At 44.3% G+C, this 19,067-nt stretch overlaps 1 protein-coding gene across 1 annotated transcript in view; it reads left to right on the top strand.

Moving 5' to 3' along the window:
* jarid2b (jumonji and AT-rich interaction domain containing 2b) overlaps nt 1-19,067 on the top strand; it is a 117,224-nt gene that overhangs the window by 70,232 nt on the left and 27,925 nt on the right. The window contains exons 4-6 of the mRNA XM_034094412.1: nt 1,798-2,030; nt 11,156-11,371; nt 14,519-14,772. Coding sequence (XP_033950303.1) covers nt 1,798-2,030; nt 11,156-11,371; nt 14,519-14,772 — 703 coding nt within the window. The remainder of the gene's footprint in view (nt 1-1,797; nt 2,031-11,155; nt 11,372-14,518; nt 14,773-19,067) is intronic.

Here is a 19,067-nt window from a genome sequence, read left to right on the forward strand (position 1 = left end):
CCTTTGTCACATTTACCTCTCGAGACGGCCCTGAATGGGTTTGAATTGTATCGATTCATTGAATTAAGTCAGTTTTGGAAATGTTTCCGATCAATCCTTTCTTATCTTTTTCTTTTCCCCATTTGTTGTATGAATTCTTACTACCCTATACCACTATATCACTCATGTTAACAGGTTGGCTACGGGTCAAATCTCAACTCTTAACTTCACGTGCCACCTTCTTTGTTACTATCCCTTTTTCTCTCTCCATGTTTTGCAAGTAAATCACAGCCTTCTGTGAAGTGACATCTGTCCCCATTGTGTTGTTTTGCATATTGAATGTTCATGTTCTTTGTTCTGTAACACCAGGGGAAAACAACATCCTCTATGCATCTAGCTTTTTAAGTGAATGTTGAAATAAGACGGCACAATAACACCATCTATTAAGTAAAATTAGTGATTAAACTTTTCACGGCCACATTTATTGGGAGACTAAAAGTCTGTTATTCTGTTTGAGACAATGCCTTAAACATTAAGTAAAGTGGACGTTTTGTAAACTCAAAATGAAAGCCAATACGATTTGTGTAACTGCTTATCACCATTGTGTACTATTGATTTCCAGTTTACAAAAAATGCCAAGTTGAATTCTGTCATAGGCTTTTGTTTACTGCTTTTTTTGATTGTAAACAAACTTGATGTGAGCAAACTGTTGTTTGTTCAGTTTCTTCACAGCTTCAATGCAGTGCTTTGGCAATGTGTGTGCAATCATCTCTCAATTTCTCCCATATTGAGCTTTACACCCAAGTCACGGCAGGAAATTGACACGTTTTGACTTCACGCTGTTCTCTGATTGAAGTGTAATCGGAGCTCTGCACCAAATGCATTGTGGGTGTTCTCCAGACATGATCCTATCTTCCCTTTCTTCAATCGGGTCCACGGCAAATTGACAAATAATACCAGGATATCGCATTTCTTCTATCACTACGCCTCAACATTTATAGGCTAGCTCTGACACACACACACACACACACACACGCGCGCGCAGCATTGATCGATTAGGGCCACTTGCTGGTTCGTCTGGACCCTGCCAATCTAGGACTTGTATGGTTTGTGTGAACGTGAGTGTCCCCATCCAGGTGTGTGTGGCGTGAGGGGAAGCATATGACGGGCACGTCCTTGGCTTTATTTCCCAGACACACACTTCTTTAAGATTCTCTTCCTTCCCTCACCGCCACTGACACACACTGTGAAATAAAGAAGGAAAAGAGACACGCAGAGGGGGAATGAGAGACCTCTCGAAAGCTTTGCGCGCCACAGAGGAAAGAAAGCGCATGTTAGAGGTGGAAAGAGAAAACGAGGCACTTTTAACAGTGGAAAGGTGCGAAGGAAATGAGAATAAAAAGGGAATTGCTTCATCTTTATTCTTAAGATGAAGAGACTTTAGTTGTTCTCTGGAATCATCTTTCATTCAGTACTCAACAGGAATCAAAAAAGCATCTACAAATACACTCAATGACCATGTGAACAGGTACATGTGTGGCTATCTGCACCTCCATGATGGGCTTACAACCACTTTGTACTTAACAAATATGCAATTGAACACAGAGCTGATTAATTCTTCACTACTGAGTAATTGTTTCAGCAATCCAACGTCCAAATGCCACTGCGCCACAGCAAAACAAAAAAAAATGTAAAAGTGTTAAATGTAAAATATTTATAGTGAGATTTTAATCAGCTGCAGACTCCTACATTGCGAAGTGTAATTAAATATTCATCAGTAACTTACTCTTCCTTCTTTCCTTGTTTTCTCCTTCTCAGACCTCGGCTCCAGGCCCAGAGGAAGTTCGCCCAGTCCCAGCCGAACTCTCCGAGCACTACACCCGTCAAGGTGGCGGACCCCGGCAGCCTGACCGCTGCTGTCCTGCCCCCCGTGCCCTCCACCTCCACCTCCCTGACCACCCTCTCTGCTTCAGCCCTCACCCTGTCCATCCAGGACCTGTCCAGGCGCAAGCCCAAGACCGAGGACTTCCTCACCTTCCTCTGCCTCAGAGGTAAGACTCTGCAGAACGCAGCAGAGGGAGACGCAAATACAAGCAGAGTCGCAACAAATGGTAAACAAGGAGCAATTTTGTTCATTAACGAAGCTACAGATACGTGTTGTTAATATTAAATGTTTTAATATGACCCCATTACATACTAGCTCTTTGGCTGGAATTTGCTACTGTTTGGGTGTTTTTGTACGGGTCAGCAATATGTAAGCTTATAGTTGCATGCTAATGAATGCATTTCGAAGACCTGTCATACGGTTTGTCTAGCTTAGATGGATAGATAGATACTTTATTGATCCCAGTTTGTGTCTGTGTGTTCAGCCTAGTGCTGGTATTGTCAGACTGAGAGGATTGTCTCGTATATTATATTAAGCACGCCTTACTATGCTCACAAGCTATTCAAGAGCACATATACCGGTAGTAAATATTGTCAGGTTTGGATCACCCTTCACTCTCCAACACACACACATAACCACACGCTCGCACACACACATACTGCAAATATCTGTCTGCTCGCCCAAGGCTAAGATTATCCAGCATTTCATCAGCTTACACATCTCCCCCTCCTACCTTTCAACAACTTTCTGTCTCTTTAACACCCTGCCTATCACCCTCTACCACAGCAGCTGTTTGCACGTTTACTGTAGTGCTACACAGTAACACCCCCCCCTACCCCAGACTACAAACACTACACGGGTTCATCGACACTATGTAGCATCTCTGATGTCAAAGGAACTGTAAAAGCCATGGCAGAGTAATTAGCAGCAGAGATTGTGTGTTGAGCTCCGTTTATTGGGATTGTGTAAACTAAAATAATTAGGTAATACACCCACCGAGCCACTGCCACCTGTAATGGAATACAATTTACATCTTCCAAAACTCACAGAAACACAGGGGCTGGAGTTATTGAAGGATTCATGTTGCTTATGATGTATATCTGCTGGCCAACAAAAAAAGAAGTCATGATGGTAAAGATTTTCTCCTCACTTTTCTGGCTAGTTTTTTCATTTTTTTCTTTTAAGGTTTTACGGCTAAAGACCAATGAATCATTCTTGAAAATATATATTATCTTTTATAAATCTGAGAAAAACGAGTACAAAAGAGACTAAATGTATTTGTCCCAGTACTCTGAACAAAGACAATACACATAAATATAATCTTATCTATAAAGTACATTCTATTAACTTTATATAGCAGATGTAAGGAGTGCTTACCAATCTGTTACCAATATCCATATTAAAATATATCTTTCGATTAAAATAGGTGTTAACAATGCTTTTGTGTACTAGATGTCCTGTAGGATAGGCAGTCTTGTACGGATAAGATGTAAGAGAGTACAATGACCCTTGTAACCTTCAATAAATCTTTAGCTCTACATTAATATGGGCTGTACTAAATCACTCTTTTATGAAACATGAAAGGAGAGGGAGTGACGCATTCAAAGCTGAATATTAAAAAAGTTGAGTACCTTTTTTTTTTAAACAACCTTGGTCGTGACTTCTTTGCTATCTTTTTTTTTTAACCTTTTGTTCAATATCCAACTCTCCTTTTTCTGAAACATGTCCTCACAACCAGAATTAACTTATTTTCAAGACAAAGGCCCGGGCTCCAGATGAATTTACTGTTATCATCATTAACCTCTGCCAGTCGTACAAAGTAGGCTAAAGACTCACGAGCGGCACAGTTAGATTGGGACGTGACTGCTATACGTTGCTATTCTGACGAGAATAGTTTCATTATGGAATGTCATTTTAACCTTACAGGGCTCATTCAAGAACGTTTATAATTGAAGGTTGCTAAAAATCGACTGAAGCCTTTGGTGAGAGGGGCTTTGATTAGCATATATAGGCCAGGAAGTTACATAGGCTAATGATATAATGTCCCATATACTTTGAAGCTGAGATTACTCTGAGCTCTGGGTGCTAAACTCACCCCACCATAGCATGTGCAGTGGTGGACTAATGAGGAGTAGGTGGTTCCGACTCAGTCGCTCTGCTTTCTCTCTTTATAATTAAGGTGAGGAATGGTGTTTTGAAACCTATGTTTGCGAGGTCTGCTTTACTTTGCTACCTACGAATGCTAATTTTAGAGCCAGGCTGCTAAGCTAACAATTGGCGGTTTTCCACTGGGCTTTTCCCACTGTGCTGCTCCCTGCTTTACCGCTGTATTTATAGATCCAGTTAGCGCTGTGTGGATATGAATATGTGTGTTTTTGTTCTATTCATTCTGCAAGTTTGACATTTTCCCGAGCGGGCTTCTTCTGCTCTTGTTTGCCTTTGGCCTCTCATTTGACCCATATGCAGGGGGCCCTTACCAAAAGAAGGACATGGGAGAATGTCAGCAGAGCCTGTGTGTGTGTGTGTGTGTGTGTGTGTGTGTGTGTGTGTGTGTGTGTGTGTGTGTGTGTGTGTGTGTGTGTGTGTGTGTGTGTGTGTGTGTGTGTGTGTGTGTGTGTGTGTGTGTGTGTGTGTGTGTGTGTGTGTGTGTGTGTGTGTGTGTGTGTGTGTGTGTGTGTGTGTGTGTGTGTGTGTGTGTGTGTGTGTGTGTGTGTTGTGTGTGTGTGTGTGTGTGTGTGTGTGTGTGTGTGTGTGTGTGTGTGTGTGTGTGTGTGTGTAAATCCATGCTCACTATACTGGTGTTGTGCTTATCTCCTGTGTGCCCATGCAGAATCCAGGGTGTGGAGTGAGCCAACGAAGACAACCGTGTTAAGCCTGGTTAATCTTTGCAAAGGGGCTCGCCTCTTTGATATCGTACGAGACCCCAAAAAACCCCTTTTTTAAGATTGCGATACCTGTGTCTCTTGTGATCTGACCACCACACACATTAGGCTGCTTCATGTCTGCTACCAAAATGCCTCAGACAAGATCTCTAGCTATATTATGGAAATCTCCCAATCCATTACCCCGTCATTCTCTCTCCTTCTTCTCTCATATTTTGAAGTTATAACGGCAACATTTATACCTTTTTAACCCCATCAGTGGTGATTTCGCTGATCTGTCCCTGGTCAAACGTTCACAATGTGTAAACACACCCACTGCAGTGTTTGCTTTTCTTATCAGGTAAACATTACGTATCCACCACAAAGGCTTCTATCCATCACTCACTCGGACAGCTACATAAAAGCAGTTAAAACATGAACGACTTAAAGCTGTAAAGTGAGCCGCCAAAAAAACAATCAAATGTTGTGAAATCTGAACTCTTATGCCACTCTGTGTTGTGACATTTCATTTAAGTATTCCTCCATTATGCACATTACTCATGCCTCCAATTGGAGTTTATAATAGACAACATGTTATCCTTTGGGGATTTGTATTCCCCCACCAATGAAGTGTGGTGTTGTTGCTGTATCCGAGGAAATAATTCTGATGCAACGTGGGAGTAACTGGACAGATAGAAGTGAAAAACAAGATCTCCGTCTACTGTATGGCAGCATTCACAGCATGTATGCTCACCACCCACACTGTCTAGGGCTTATATTCTGTATTTATCTCACTGCTCTTCTCTTTCTCCTGCAAACACACACACACACCCTCACACACTTGCCGAGTGCCTAGTCCTTGCCCGTGCTCTCGGAGTGATGTTCATGTGTGGTCCAGGCCTGTAGATGCGCTGTTTATATCCATGGAGAAATCCATTTGGGTGGCAGCCAGACAGTCTGCCTCTGGCTGCGTCTGCCTCTGGTAACCTGGAGGAGGGTGCTGTGCTGCTGCTGGCAGGGGGGGGGCAGCACTGAGAGCAGCAGAAGGAACTCATTCAGATGTTGGCTTGCTCCAGGTTTTACAAGTTATCCAAAGCGTTCATTCCAAAGCTATTTGGGGTAATAGGGCACTGCACCACTTGTTTCTCTCTCTTCTGCTTTATGCAACATGTTTGAGCATCTTCAAAATACTCAACATTCAATACCAGGCATCATGTCCTTTTTGGATAGATGTATTTAATGAAGTTTGTCCTCATTGAGGCACAATCACACACATGCACACACTCCCACACAATCACGATATACACATTGACACGGATGAGATAAGAACAGATAAGGGAGTAAATGAATAACCGTCTGCACACACACTCCTGGAAATGAGTGTCTTGCATAAGGTTTTATTTCCAGGAGTGTGAGTTTCTTTGTGATTCTGTGTATGCCAGTGAATATGTGCACACCGTTTACCTCACTGCACCCCCGGCCCTCTCCCCTTCCTGCCAGCGGCCCTAGCAGGGTGCCTCTCTCTGGTTCAGTGAGTCCAGTTTCTTGGTTCTGCTCGCGTAACCTCGCAGCTCTGACCTAAGACCTTAGATCTCTAGTACGTGATTACACATCGGAGGGAAATGTGGACTTTTCACATCTGGTTTTTGAAGAAAGCACTGCCAATCATGGGAGCTGTGTGTAGCTAGATTGTTGGATTTGATTTTGTTTGATGGTATTTTTATTGTCTGAGAATTTCGCTTAACTAGACGCACATTTCCACTCCTGGGAGTAGGATTTGAAGTCCGACAGCTACTCATGTGTCTCTCAAGTGCATTGCTGCTGTGACAACTGAGTTCCCCTCAGGGACGAGGTACTTTGCTTTCCCTCTAATGTGTGATTGCTATTTGATTAAAGCCTGGAAACATTACGAGTAGCGTTGTGACTTTCTTGTCAATCATGATGCTAAGCAGAAGTCGGTAGGGCAACACAGAGTGATACAATTGCATTATCCTCCAGCTACTGTTGTGGGGTTAATGGTTTTGCTGACATTAAGGAATATCAATTGGAGACATAATCCTTAATCTTCTCTGTCTCCCTCTTTCTGTTTCTCCTCGACTGACTGATGAACAGTTTTGGCAGAGCTCAGATGTAGGAGATAACTTTTCCATGCCAGAAAACCCACATTTGTCTCCCTTTTTGACCTTCCCTTAAAAACGCCTTAAAGTTCCTGTGCAGACATGCAGCACTTTGTGTCTAAGTAAGCACGTCCACATGTCCCCATGGCAGCTAAACCCTCCTGATTGACTATTTAAATTGTCCTCATTGTTTCAGTTCCAGTTAAGGGGACAAAAGGGAAGGGTAGCCAGAGAATGGAGGTTTTGTAATTATGCCCCCCCCCCCCCCCCCCCACATACCCAAGAGCCCTGTTAAAAATGACAATTCTAATAGATTCCGTCAGACCTAATTATGATTTGACTGCGGTCGGAATGAGGTGGATGAAAAGATGGAGTAATTGGGGGATTGGGTTTGAGGCCTTGAAGAAGGACTGAGATATGTTTTTTGAACTGTGTGTGTGTGTGTGTGTGTGTGTGTGTGTGTGTGTGTGTGTGTGTGTGTGTGTGTGTGTGTGTGTGTGTGTGTGTGTGTGTGTGTGTGTGTGTGTGTGTGTGTGTGTGTGTGTGTGTGTGTGTGTGTGTGTGTGTGTGTGTGTGTGTGTGTGTGTGTGTGTGTGTGTGTGTGTGTGTGTGTGTGTGTGTGTGTGTGTGTGTGTGTGTGTGTGTGTGTGTGTGTGTGTGTGTGTTATGAGCGGACTGTTTCTCAGCTCCACAGCCACTCCTCTCGTCGAGATGCCAGTGGTCGGTGTTGGTCCACTGGATCCACAGGCTGGCTTTGTCTGTCTCTCTTTGTGTCCTTATCCTTCCATCACTAAATCCCAGACAGTCTTATTTCGGGGATCTTGAATATATTAGAGGATACAGTTGTGTGTTGTTGTCTGATGTCTGCTGCCTTCTCACATTCTGCTTCTTTCACAACGATTTCTGTCCATCTAATATTTTCTGACTCACTGCCACGGTCGGCTCCATCCTCTTTTCAGTTTCCACTCGATATACCTTTTGACAACCTGCATGTATTCCCAAACCCTGAATGTTGCATTGTTAAACTGGTCCCCACAAGTACTGCAGACGGCACGCACAAACTCTTCCTCTTATGTATTTGAGCATTTTCAACTCCACTTCCTTGCACCCCCAAACAAACACACCCCCCTCCCTCCACGTGTGCCCCTGTGGCCTGTTTGCCATTGGCCCTCTGACCCCTGTTCAGAGCAGTACATTACAGCCATTTAGCTAATGAAGCCAGTCATTAGAAGCTGATTGGGCCGGTGTGTGTGCCGCCTCGCCGTGTTTGTTTGGTCTAAGAGAGGAGTGTTTGCTCTGTCACCAAGATGAACGAGGTGTCTGAGCGGTGTGTTTGTTCATGTGTGTGAGACTGTGTCTTTAGGTGGATGTGTGTGGCTTGTTTGCATCTGTTGGTGTGTATGTACGCTGCGGTCGGTCACCTAACCTCCCACGGCGGATCCGCTGGTTAAAAGCCAGAAAATGGTATGTTGCTACAAAGTGGCACCGCGACAAGGGTTCAACCACTTATTGTCTGCATCCCACTTCAGATGCTGTGCCAAGAAACCACAACACTAACGCACACCGGACAGGGGTTGGGACTTCTTCTACCGGCCGTGGTGTGAGAATATATCCCAGCATGCAAAGAAGCAGCCCATGTGTGGTTTACTGTGGATTATATAAGACGCCGTTAGTTTCTGTCCTACTGACTCCTTTTAGAAATTAAAGATGGCAGGTAAAACTAATAATATCTGTCCGGGAAATCTGCAAGTGCTACAGATTGTTTTCCGTCTCTCCGGCTCTCTGAGGGACAATTAGAGACTGTGAACGGTGTGATCCAAGGCACAATCAGATTGTTTTATTACGGTGTATGAAAATGCTTTGATACGAGAATGAGATTAAAACTAGGCTTTCAAAATAAATGTGATGTGACATATGCTAACCAGAGGTCCCCCGACTGGCCAATAACAGTTGTTAGTGCAGCTTAAAATGAAAATGAATCTATTTTCAAAGATGTATTTTAGGCTTTAGAAATGACTGATGAAATAATGTGTTCATTGTGTTCTCATCACAAATCAACGTCATTTAAGAAGTTGATTTACAGAAGTGTGTGTTGGTGGTCTTCAGTGTTCCCTTAAGGACTCTTGTTTTCTATTTTTATTTCGGTAGACATTTTTAACATCACAATACATAACTGGGCAATGTTAATCTCTTAATCATTTAACAGACTGCATCAGTTAAGCTTTCTATTATGTCCAATCTTCTGTCAATAGGGAAAACACACGCATTCAGGGTTTAAGTAGGTTTCCACACACACACACACACACACACACACACACACACACACACACACACACACACACACACACACACACACACACACACACACACACACACACACACACACACACACACACACTGAGCTCCATTGTCCACTTACAGAGTACTTGTATTAGTCTTACATTTTGGACAAAAGATCCCTTTTGTAACATTTATTAACGCATGCGTCTCCAATCTAAAACATATTGTCCAAATAGAGACCTATTGAAGTGAAAGTGCTAATTTCCTACATGCTTTATGTTCTCTATAAGATGAATGCCTTTTTATTTAATTGAATTATTTTGGTGTATGACTTGTTATACTTATATTAAGCAACTTTATAATGTACACAATAACAAATGTGTCGAATCTCAGATAAGTATTAAGTGCCCTCTATAACAAGAGTGCCAATTAAATAATTGGCTAGGCTTGATTCACGCTGTGTAATGTAAAGTGCTCTGTATAGCTTAATGCAAGCTAGTTAAATTCAGCCTATTTTTCAGAGGCTTAACATCATTTTAATTGACATGTAATCGTGCATTGCTTTCCATTAATGCCCTTTTAACACTGCTGGCCAAAAACCACAGGGTTTGCTGAAGCATATCACGGGGAAATGTTTACGAGTCTTCTGGAAGCACACAGGCATGATGCAGCACAATGAAAATCCAGAATGATATACAACTGTGCCTGTGTGTGTACATACATTATTATATATCTTTCCAAACATAAAGTGCCTGTTGCTAAAGCTACTCTCCACAAGCCCGTCTTAGTTTTTATTCCTGCACCTATAAGAGAGGGCCAGCTGTTTGCACCCTGATTTACGAGTGCAACACTATGAGATTTAATAACATAGCTTTGGGCTTCATGACCTTTTGTGAGAGTGTGTGTGTCTACTGTACATCCAGCTAACTGAGGTAACATTATAGGCCGTCTGCAGCCAAACACCATTTAATTCTTTCCAGCACGTATTGAGCTAGACTTCTCAGAGATGACAAAGAAAGTGATTGAGTGGGATGGAAAACGAACCTTGACTTTCTTCCCAAATAGTGGGAGAGATTGACTGTAATCCTGTTTGGAAGAGTGAAGGCAGCAGATTTGGGATTAGCTCCGCACTTACTCTTTGGTTTTCTAAAGTCACTCTCTTCTAGAGTTAGACATCAGAGCACATATATGGTATATACGTCTCAATAAAACTGTCAAGATGGAGCTTCTCTTTGGAAGACGACCCATTTCATGCTCACATTGCTTAAGCTTCTAGCTTTAAAGTTAACATATGTTGCATCACCCCCCCCCCCCCTTTCCTTCTTTATGGTGCATAGTTACAGTATACCAGTCATATTGTGAAAACCACCACTACATGTATTATTATTATTGTCTTGGAATTACATTTGCAAAGCATTGTCACAGGACACATGTACAGGACGGTGAACAGTCACAGGTCATTGTTAGTAGATGAATGGTGAATCCATATATTCACATTGTACGAAGAGCTTTGGAAGGCAACAGAGGTTTATTCTCACTCAGAAACAGTAGGTATTTTGTTGTAGTAAAACTGTCATCGCTTTTAACATTGTGCTGTGTGTGTCCTTGATTACATGTGTGTTTTAGTTTGTGAATGCAACAATGGTGCCGTTGTGTGCAGAGCGGTTTACAAAGCATCAATAGGCCACCAGCTGGGATAATAACGGATGAAAGAAACAGCAGCACAATTTCCATTATTCACAAATGCTTGAGCAACTTCTATTCTAACATTAATATTTCACCACTCACACATTGATGTTGATTCAACTGTCATTTCAGAGATTACAATGAAACATATTGTTTTTGACAAGCCTGGAAAGCTGGTGCATTCCAAAAAAAGGCAGTTGATTTTTGACATACAGTAAAACAGTATATGTGTTTTTCAGTGCTTTTTTCTTTATTGAAATTGTGATTTATTTGTCCTTTCCTACCCTCCCCCCCACCTACCTCTTTATTATTAATTAACCTCTCTGTGCCCCTCTCTCTGCACTCAGGTTCAGCGGCCCTGCCCAGCAACATGGCCTACTTTGGAAGCTCCCAGGAGGAGGAGGACCTGGAGGATGATGAAGGCGAGGAGGTGGAGGAAATGAGGAACGGTGGGATTTACTCTCATGGTTGGGGAAGCTACAGCCAGGCCGAGGCCTCCTCTTCCTGCCACTCCACCCCCCGCAAGGGCAAGCTCCCCGGCAGGCAGCCGCTCAACGGGCATGGTAAGGACCGGACTAACGCCTGGGCATAAGCACGTAGAGAGGGACGTCCTTTCGTACATTTCCAAGGGCTTGATGGGAAATGTAGTCGGGGATATGAGCAGAGACAGACTGCTGGGTCTAATAGGCCACACATATGCTGCCTGTGTTTACCATCCAAAGAGATGAAGGACGGAGCAAACTCAAAGAGTGTAGGGTTGAAGGTGAGGTAAGAGGAAATATATATAGGGCACTCGAAGAGAATGAGATAGATGAAGAGGGAGTTGAGTTAATAACTAAAGAGGAATGGACGGAGAGAAAAAGAGTTGGAGAAGGTAAATGATGGAGAAATTCCACGGAGGAAGAGGAAACACCCAGGCCGTAAACAGAACCAGCCACGGAACAGAGTAGTAGCGCTATTTTCTGCGTGAACGTGAGACATTTCCTAAGTTTGCACTCTTGTGTTCCTCTGCAGAGACAGGGCTAGTGACATGGGAGAGCAGAGCAGCACATCAAGTCTTTCCACCCCAATTAACACTTAGCTTGCTAAGCCCTAACAAAGTGTTTATGCACACTGCAACAGCTGGCAGGGGCCCCCGACACATGCACAGCGCACTGACGGCATACTACACCCCTTGGGGCACGTAGACCTTTGGATGAATACACATACACACACTTGTGCGGAACATTTAGGAGATTGAGCCCATGAGAACAGACACACTCCCAATCCCAGCGTACATGAGTATGAAAACAAGTAAGCTGCATCTTTTTAATGCCAACAATTAAATAATTATTCTACATTAAGAACATCTGACTTCTGGGCTTGAGTACGGATAGAACAAATACAAGACTGTGGGACTTTTTCTACAGTGTATACTTAGTTTATAGAATCCTATATATTTGTCCTAGAGTTTTTACAGAGCCATATACATAATGTTCCAACCTGGAGGCCCTCACTCTTGGCTGACGTCGAGGACACACGATCCTTCCGGCCAGACGTTTCCCCTCAAAACAACTACTGGATGATTCCTCCTTTCCCCTCCCTTACTCACTTCCCATCCTCAGTCTGTAGAAGCGCCGGCAGTCAGGTTAAAAAGGTGAACGCTTTGCTCATCTCTTTCCTCTGTCATCCTCTCAAGTGGAATGTGGAGGAGGAGGAGGGGGAGGGCGGCTGCTGGGAGTAAGAGAGAAAGGGGAGGTCCATAGGTTGAACTGAACTCTTGGGGGATCTGTGTGCTACCGTTTGAATAGTTCACTGACACCACCAACCAGACGGATTGAATGTTCTCTCTTATTCTTCATGAGCATCTGGAGCTGCAGCTTGAAACATAAACTGTACATCAACAGGTATATCTGTATAAGCAGCACAAACAATAGGACTTTGAAACCTGCTTGAACAAATCCAGGCTTGTGGTGTGCGTGAGGACAGAATGGGCTGCTTTCTTATCTCGTATACAAACACTGTTTGCAAAGCAGCTCGGAGCCTTCGCTGTGATATGCTAGATACAGAGATAAGAGGGGGGGAAGGCAGATAGACTGTTGGGGACAATAGAGATGAAGTGGTTAAGGACACTGAGAAGGACGTTTTCACACATAGGTGTGCACACACGGTCAAGACTGGGTCCTTGTGTAGAGAAAGTGTGTGTGCTGTATCAGAAACACACACACACACAAAGAGTCAAACACACACCTCAGTACATTTTGTGGGTTTTAAGATTGGTGTCAAACGTGACACTTTAATATGCAGCTTTGGGCCACTCTCCAGCAGGAACAGAGTTATAGGCTCTTAGGGAGGATGAGGAGAGGAAGGGAGGGGAGGGAAGGGAGGGCTGAGAAAAAGAATAAATATAATTAGTAGAGGAGAGGGAAAGATTGTATTCTAGGAGCTAAAGAGAGACAGGAAGGCCCGACATTGCAGGCGATTCATCAGCTCTCCGTTCCTCTCTCCCACTCGGCCATGGGCCATGTTGACACAGCTACATTAAAGCGCTTTTATTGGGCTCAGTTTCTTGCTTAGCTCACTCCTCAAAATGTCAGGATTTCTCTCATTTTTTTATGGAGCCTGGAGCCCCAGAGACTTCAGGTTATGATTGGATACACACCTCTCAGTATAGCACATACACACTTCTGCAGATAGACACATAAAATGAAAGCAACCAAAATGCACACACACACATCACCTAACAACATGTGCCTTGATTTGAGAGCATACTGTCTGTGTTGTGCATTGCGTGTGTGCTGTAAATGCTGTGTGTGTTTGTGCTGTGGCCTCCTGTCATTCTTTCCATGCAGCCTGTTGATATTAGGAGGCCATGAAACTTTAAATTGAGCCTCATGCAAGCTGAAGAGAGAGCTATTGAATATGTATGTTAATTGCCTCACTCCCGTTTGACTCGTTTAGCATCATCCCAGGGGGCTCATGCAGTCCACCTCCATTTTGAACAGGTTCATTGACATGTGGTATAAAGACCTTTTCATCCACACCTTAAATCATGCATATTTCACTGATTGGTCGATATGTTAGCCAAAACACTGTCGCTCCGATGTATGTGCGGGCCTTTCCACCTGGTGGTTGTGGTCCGGTGCTCAGGGGTAATATGACATTCTGCACTACAGGGGGGTATTGAGACCTCTGTCCACATAGTGGCTCTGGCATAGGTGGACGGTAGCCTGACAAATCCTAAAAGATGTCTAGAGTATGTTTGCCTCGATACCTGATAGGAACTTTCCACTCCTGCTTTCTCTACAGTGGCTTAATGTTTGCATTTATTTATTTATGTTGGACTTGTGTACATTAGGAACTAGTTTGCAATACTTGAAAACAAATATATACACATCAGACTCTTAGCAGACACATAAACTAAGGTCTCTTCTTTATCTTCAGGAAATACATGAACACACCTATTTTATATATCGGATGGAAAATGTAAGCAGTTGGCTTCAACATTGATTGCATTATCAAGGAACATTACGATGTTCCAACCTCACCTAGCTCTGGAAAAACTGTTGTGAAAAAAGAAAAGCAATTTTCCTATTTTCTAATACATTTGTAAGCCTGTTCCGAATCTAATTTCATGTATACGCAAACCCACTTAAAGCTGATGAGAGATTCCTCCTCTCACTCAATAATAAAAAGCAACACACCCGAACTCCCCTGCTGTTCCTTTACAGTTTTCCACGGCCATGGTAAAGCAGGGACCAGGGAGAGTCCGAGGCCTAAGGGAGGATCTTACGGCAGGGAAGCGCCGGCCCCGCCACTGCCACCTCCTCCTCCACCACCCCCGCCCCTCCTGAGGGAGCGCAGTGAGCGGGCGGAGGCGCGGGAGCAGGCGCGGGAGCAGGCCCTGGAGCAGGCCCTGGCCAGCAGCAGAGGCTCCTCCAACGGGCTGTCATCCAGGAGAGCTGCTGAGGAGCTGCGCAAACAGGTACTGTACCGGCAGCAGCACCTGTAACGCAGGTTTACAGACCCAACATACGATAATATTCAAAGAGAAAGGGAATGGAAGAAACCGGCTTCCCAGGGGGAGAGGTGACAGCCGGGAGTCTCCTGTAGGGAAACCTCAGTGGCTGGTGTGCATTCGCTGTGGTTCAACTGGAGTGGAATATTCTTTATATAAATAGGCTCGAGGTGAAGCGTGCTTGTTGCCCATTTGAAACCCTCCTCTCTCTTGACTCTTATTTTCCTAACCCACCCGTCACATCCTCTCTTTATCTTCTTCTCGATGATCTCTCCTGTGACTCTCTTGTCTCCCTCCTCTCCTTTCTTTTTATGGCTGATTTCCTCCTCTGCTTTGCCTCCTCTGTGCGCTTCCTTTGACTTTCCTCTCCTCTCCTTTCCTCCATCCATTGTGTCTGGGAGAGTAATGATTGTGTTTTTGGCCTGCTGCGACGGCTGCTATATTTAGTAGTGCTGGCTAGGGGCTGTGAACGCCTGCCTCCCTCTTCATGGCACTTAACCGGTTCCAAGCAACCCACAAAGTGGAAAAAGAGGAGGAGATGGAAGGAAGAGGGCAGAGGTGGCTGTAGTCGTCAGAAAGCTGGCATTTGTTTGATCACATTAGCTCGTCAGAAGCAGCTGCATTCTGAGGCTCTTCATGTATGCCTTTTCCTCTCTTTGCTTCCTTTCTGTCTTTCTCCCATTTCCTCCCCCTGCCTTTTCCTTCCTGTTGAATGCCAACCCTCTCTGCAGTGTTGTTGTTGTTGTTGTTGTTGTTGTTGTTGTTGTTGTTGTTGTTCTTGTAATGTGCTGATGCAGACTCAGGCTTGTGCTTTGGGTTTTTAAAGTGGCTCGAATTGTCCAGTAAACCAACAATGAATCCCAATGAGAGTGACTGCCTGCCAATACGAACTTCAGCCTCACATGCTCACTAGTACTTGTTCTATCACTCTTCCTCTCCTCTCCTCCTCATTCAATTCTCTGTTGGCACCCTGCATGCTTCCTTTGACTCCTCTCCCGCTGCGCTTTACTCCCTTTACCTTTCTTCTCGTTATACCTCCGTCTCCCTTTCACTCGTTTTCTCTTCACGCTCCACTCTCTCGGTCTTAGCTCCTGTGTCAAACAGACGGATCTTGCCCTTGACAACATGGCTCCAATCATTTGGAAGGATTAGTCCTTTTTTTTTTTTTGCCTCTCTCTCGCTCTCCCCTTCAATTAGCATGAACAGTATGTGTGTTAACCACGTGTGTTCAACACTCACACACTTATACACACTACCAACTGCGAGAATACAGGCTAAGCCATATGAAAGGTTAAGTGATTATGTAGCCGTAAAACCAACTAGGGGTTGTGTGTGTAAAACCGAAGGGTAAGGGCATTATCATAATTCAATTCACCGTGATTCAGTTCTACTTAATTCAATAGCGGCTTGTATCAACAAAATACATGCGCCGTTACGGTACCTTTTTATAAAACAATATGATTCTATCCATTTTAATTAAATAACAAAAGCAGGTCTGTCAGCAAAGCAGCTGCACACATCAGCGAGCACAGCATTTAGCCGACTCGGCAGCATTTAAAAAGAGGGCCCTGCACTTTCTTGGTTAGTTGCTTGAGACATCCTCAATTAAAGTGCTTGTTAAACAACATGTTCAAATGTACAATAAAGAAACAAACAAGAACTAAATGAAGATAACGGTGTGTTTCTCGTTCTCTTTCATCAGCTCCTGTATGTTCCCTGTTAGTTTATAAAAAGGGTTTTGCATTATGTGTGTGTTATTAGCACCAAGCCGTAGTGACCTTTCTCTAGCTGCTTAAAAATCAACCTGCCCAGGGCCGCATCGCATCGCTCCCTAATAAGACAGCAGAGGGGGAAAAGGCTCAAGCTGGATTTATGCCTCTACATCGAGGTGTCCTGGCAGTCGCGCTGTAAATGACTCCCGCAAAATAATTGATTTATAGTTCGGCATAGAATTTAAACCCGTTGATAGTCATTGCGCCGCTGTGACATTTGATGGATGTGTTGCACGCCACCAATCTGTGTCATGCGCTCATTTTACAACCCAAGTTATGGTGTTTACATTATGTCATGGCTCGGGTGATATAGGACATCAATGGGGAGGAGGAGGTGCGCGCTTGAAATGGTTTTGCTAGAAAGAAAAAAAAGAACATCACTGAGCAATTGCCAGATTTCTCTTCTTCGATCTCTATTAGAAACATTCAGAAAAAACACAAAATAACCAAAGCTGACCAATCACAGAGCTTTGTCTTTGTTGCCCTGTTGTGTAGTAACATCTTTAAGGAGCTCCTGCAGCAGGACAAGGAATGTGACCATATGTGGTTAAAAACATCTCCTGCCTCTCCCTTCCTTTGTCAGTCAGCAGGGCTTTGCAAGGGTTAAACGTCTCCTGTCATTCTCTATCCTCTGGCTGGGCTTCGCCTCCATGTCTGTCTCTCTCTCTCGTCTCTCTCCTCCTCTCTCTCTCTCTCCTCTCTCTCTCATCTCGCATCTCTCTCTCTCCTCTCTCTTTCGTCTATGTATCGCTCTCCTTCTCTCTCTCGCTCGTCTCCTCTATATCTCTTCTCCTCTCTCCTATATCTTCTCTCCTCTCTCTCCTCTCGTCTCGTTATCTCTCTCCCCCCCCTCTTCTTCTCAGGGCCGGCGTCCTGCAGATGTTGCCTGTTAAAAATCTTCCTGCCAGGCCTCAGCTTGGGCTATAGCAACACATGATGTCATCAAGACCCACCCTCCCTCTCCCTCTCCCTCCCCTTCCCCGCTCACATGCGACCGAAATCCACTCGAGAACAGCCTCCCGTCTGCCTGTGTGTGTGTGTGTGTGTGTGTGTTCTATTTTTTTTCCCCTTGGCTTTATTGTCTTTCTTGTTCTGTTCATCGTCCTCCTCATTTCTGTCTGCCAGTGGCTGTTAGCACGAGCTGTTTCTGTCCTGTCTTCTCCTGCAAAGTATCGAAACTAGCTCCTGCCTCTTTGCTCTGCTCCAATGTTCTCCTCTCACCGCCACTCTCTTGCCGTCCTCCCTGCCACCAGACCGAATCATCATTAAAGAGAGAAAAGTGATGGAGACTTGCCGAGCTCCCCTGAAGAGAGCCGCTCGGCTGAGCCCTCCTGTGGCAGGAAGCTGTCATGACCTGTGTCTCACACATGCACTGCTTTGTCAGCAAACTGTGGCTGGATAAATACAGTAGCTATCAGTGTTATATTGAATAAACAGCCTTGTAGTGGATTGTAAACAATGTGAAACATGTTAGTTTAAAACTTTGTGAGATTGGTCATTTAATTCTCAGCTCAAAAGTAACAATTATAACAATGGTGCAGAGCATATTTTTCTTTAGGCAGCGTTTATATGCTTGAGTTTTCTTTTAGTCTCTCTTTCCTCCCCTCACCCCTTCTTTCCTCCCCTCACCCCTTCTTTCCTCCCCCCTTACCCCTTCTTTCCTCCCTCTCTCCTGTCGCCCTTTGTTTTTCCATTGGTGAGGAGGAGTGTGTGTGTTGGAGGGGAATGATTGACGGTGGCAGGGTTAGATTTTCAGTCCCCCCTATCTTTTAATGGCCCGGTCTTTGTGTCGGCCCCCCCGCCACCTGAGACAAACACAATACAATAACATGCGCACCGCACACACACACGGCCCACACTCACACACACACACACACACACACACACACACACACACACACACACACCAACACACACAGCACACACACACACACACACACACACCCACACACACACACACACACACACAAACACACACACACACCACACACACACACACACACACACCACACACACACACACCACACACACACACACACACACAACACACACACACACACCACACACACACACACACACACACACACGTGTGATACGAGAGCCCTTCAAAGGCAAACCTGTCAATGGGCCGGCTGTCACCTCCCTCCTGTGCGCCCAGACTGTGATTGATAACTCCATCTCTCACATCCCTCCTCCTCTCCTTCTTCGGGGGTTACCTTCCAGCTGGTCTGGACAGAAAGACGCACAGATACTGTAGAGGGATGGCAGTGAACATGATTGTACATTTTCTAATTTACAATCATGGCTCTATATGGCGTTATTGTTCAAAAATGTCAGTAAAAACAAGGAACAAATAATGTTTTCTATGAGAATAAAATGGTTATGTATGAGGTAGCCACTTTTCATGTTAAGACAACTACAAGAACTTGACCCCCAGCTCAACCCGTTGAGATATTGACTGCCAAATTACTGAGCTTTAGAATATATCAA

The sequence above is a fragment of the Pseudochaenichthys georgianus genome, chromosome 11, assembly GCF_902827115.2.
Source record: "Pseudochaenichthys georgianus chromosome 11, fPseGeo1.2, whole genome shotgun sequence".
In the NCBI taxonomy this organism is placed as follows: Eukaryota; Metazoa; Chordata; class Actinopteri; order Perciformes; family Channichthyidae; genus Pseudochaenichthys; species Pseudochaenichthys georgianus.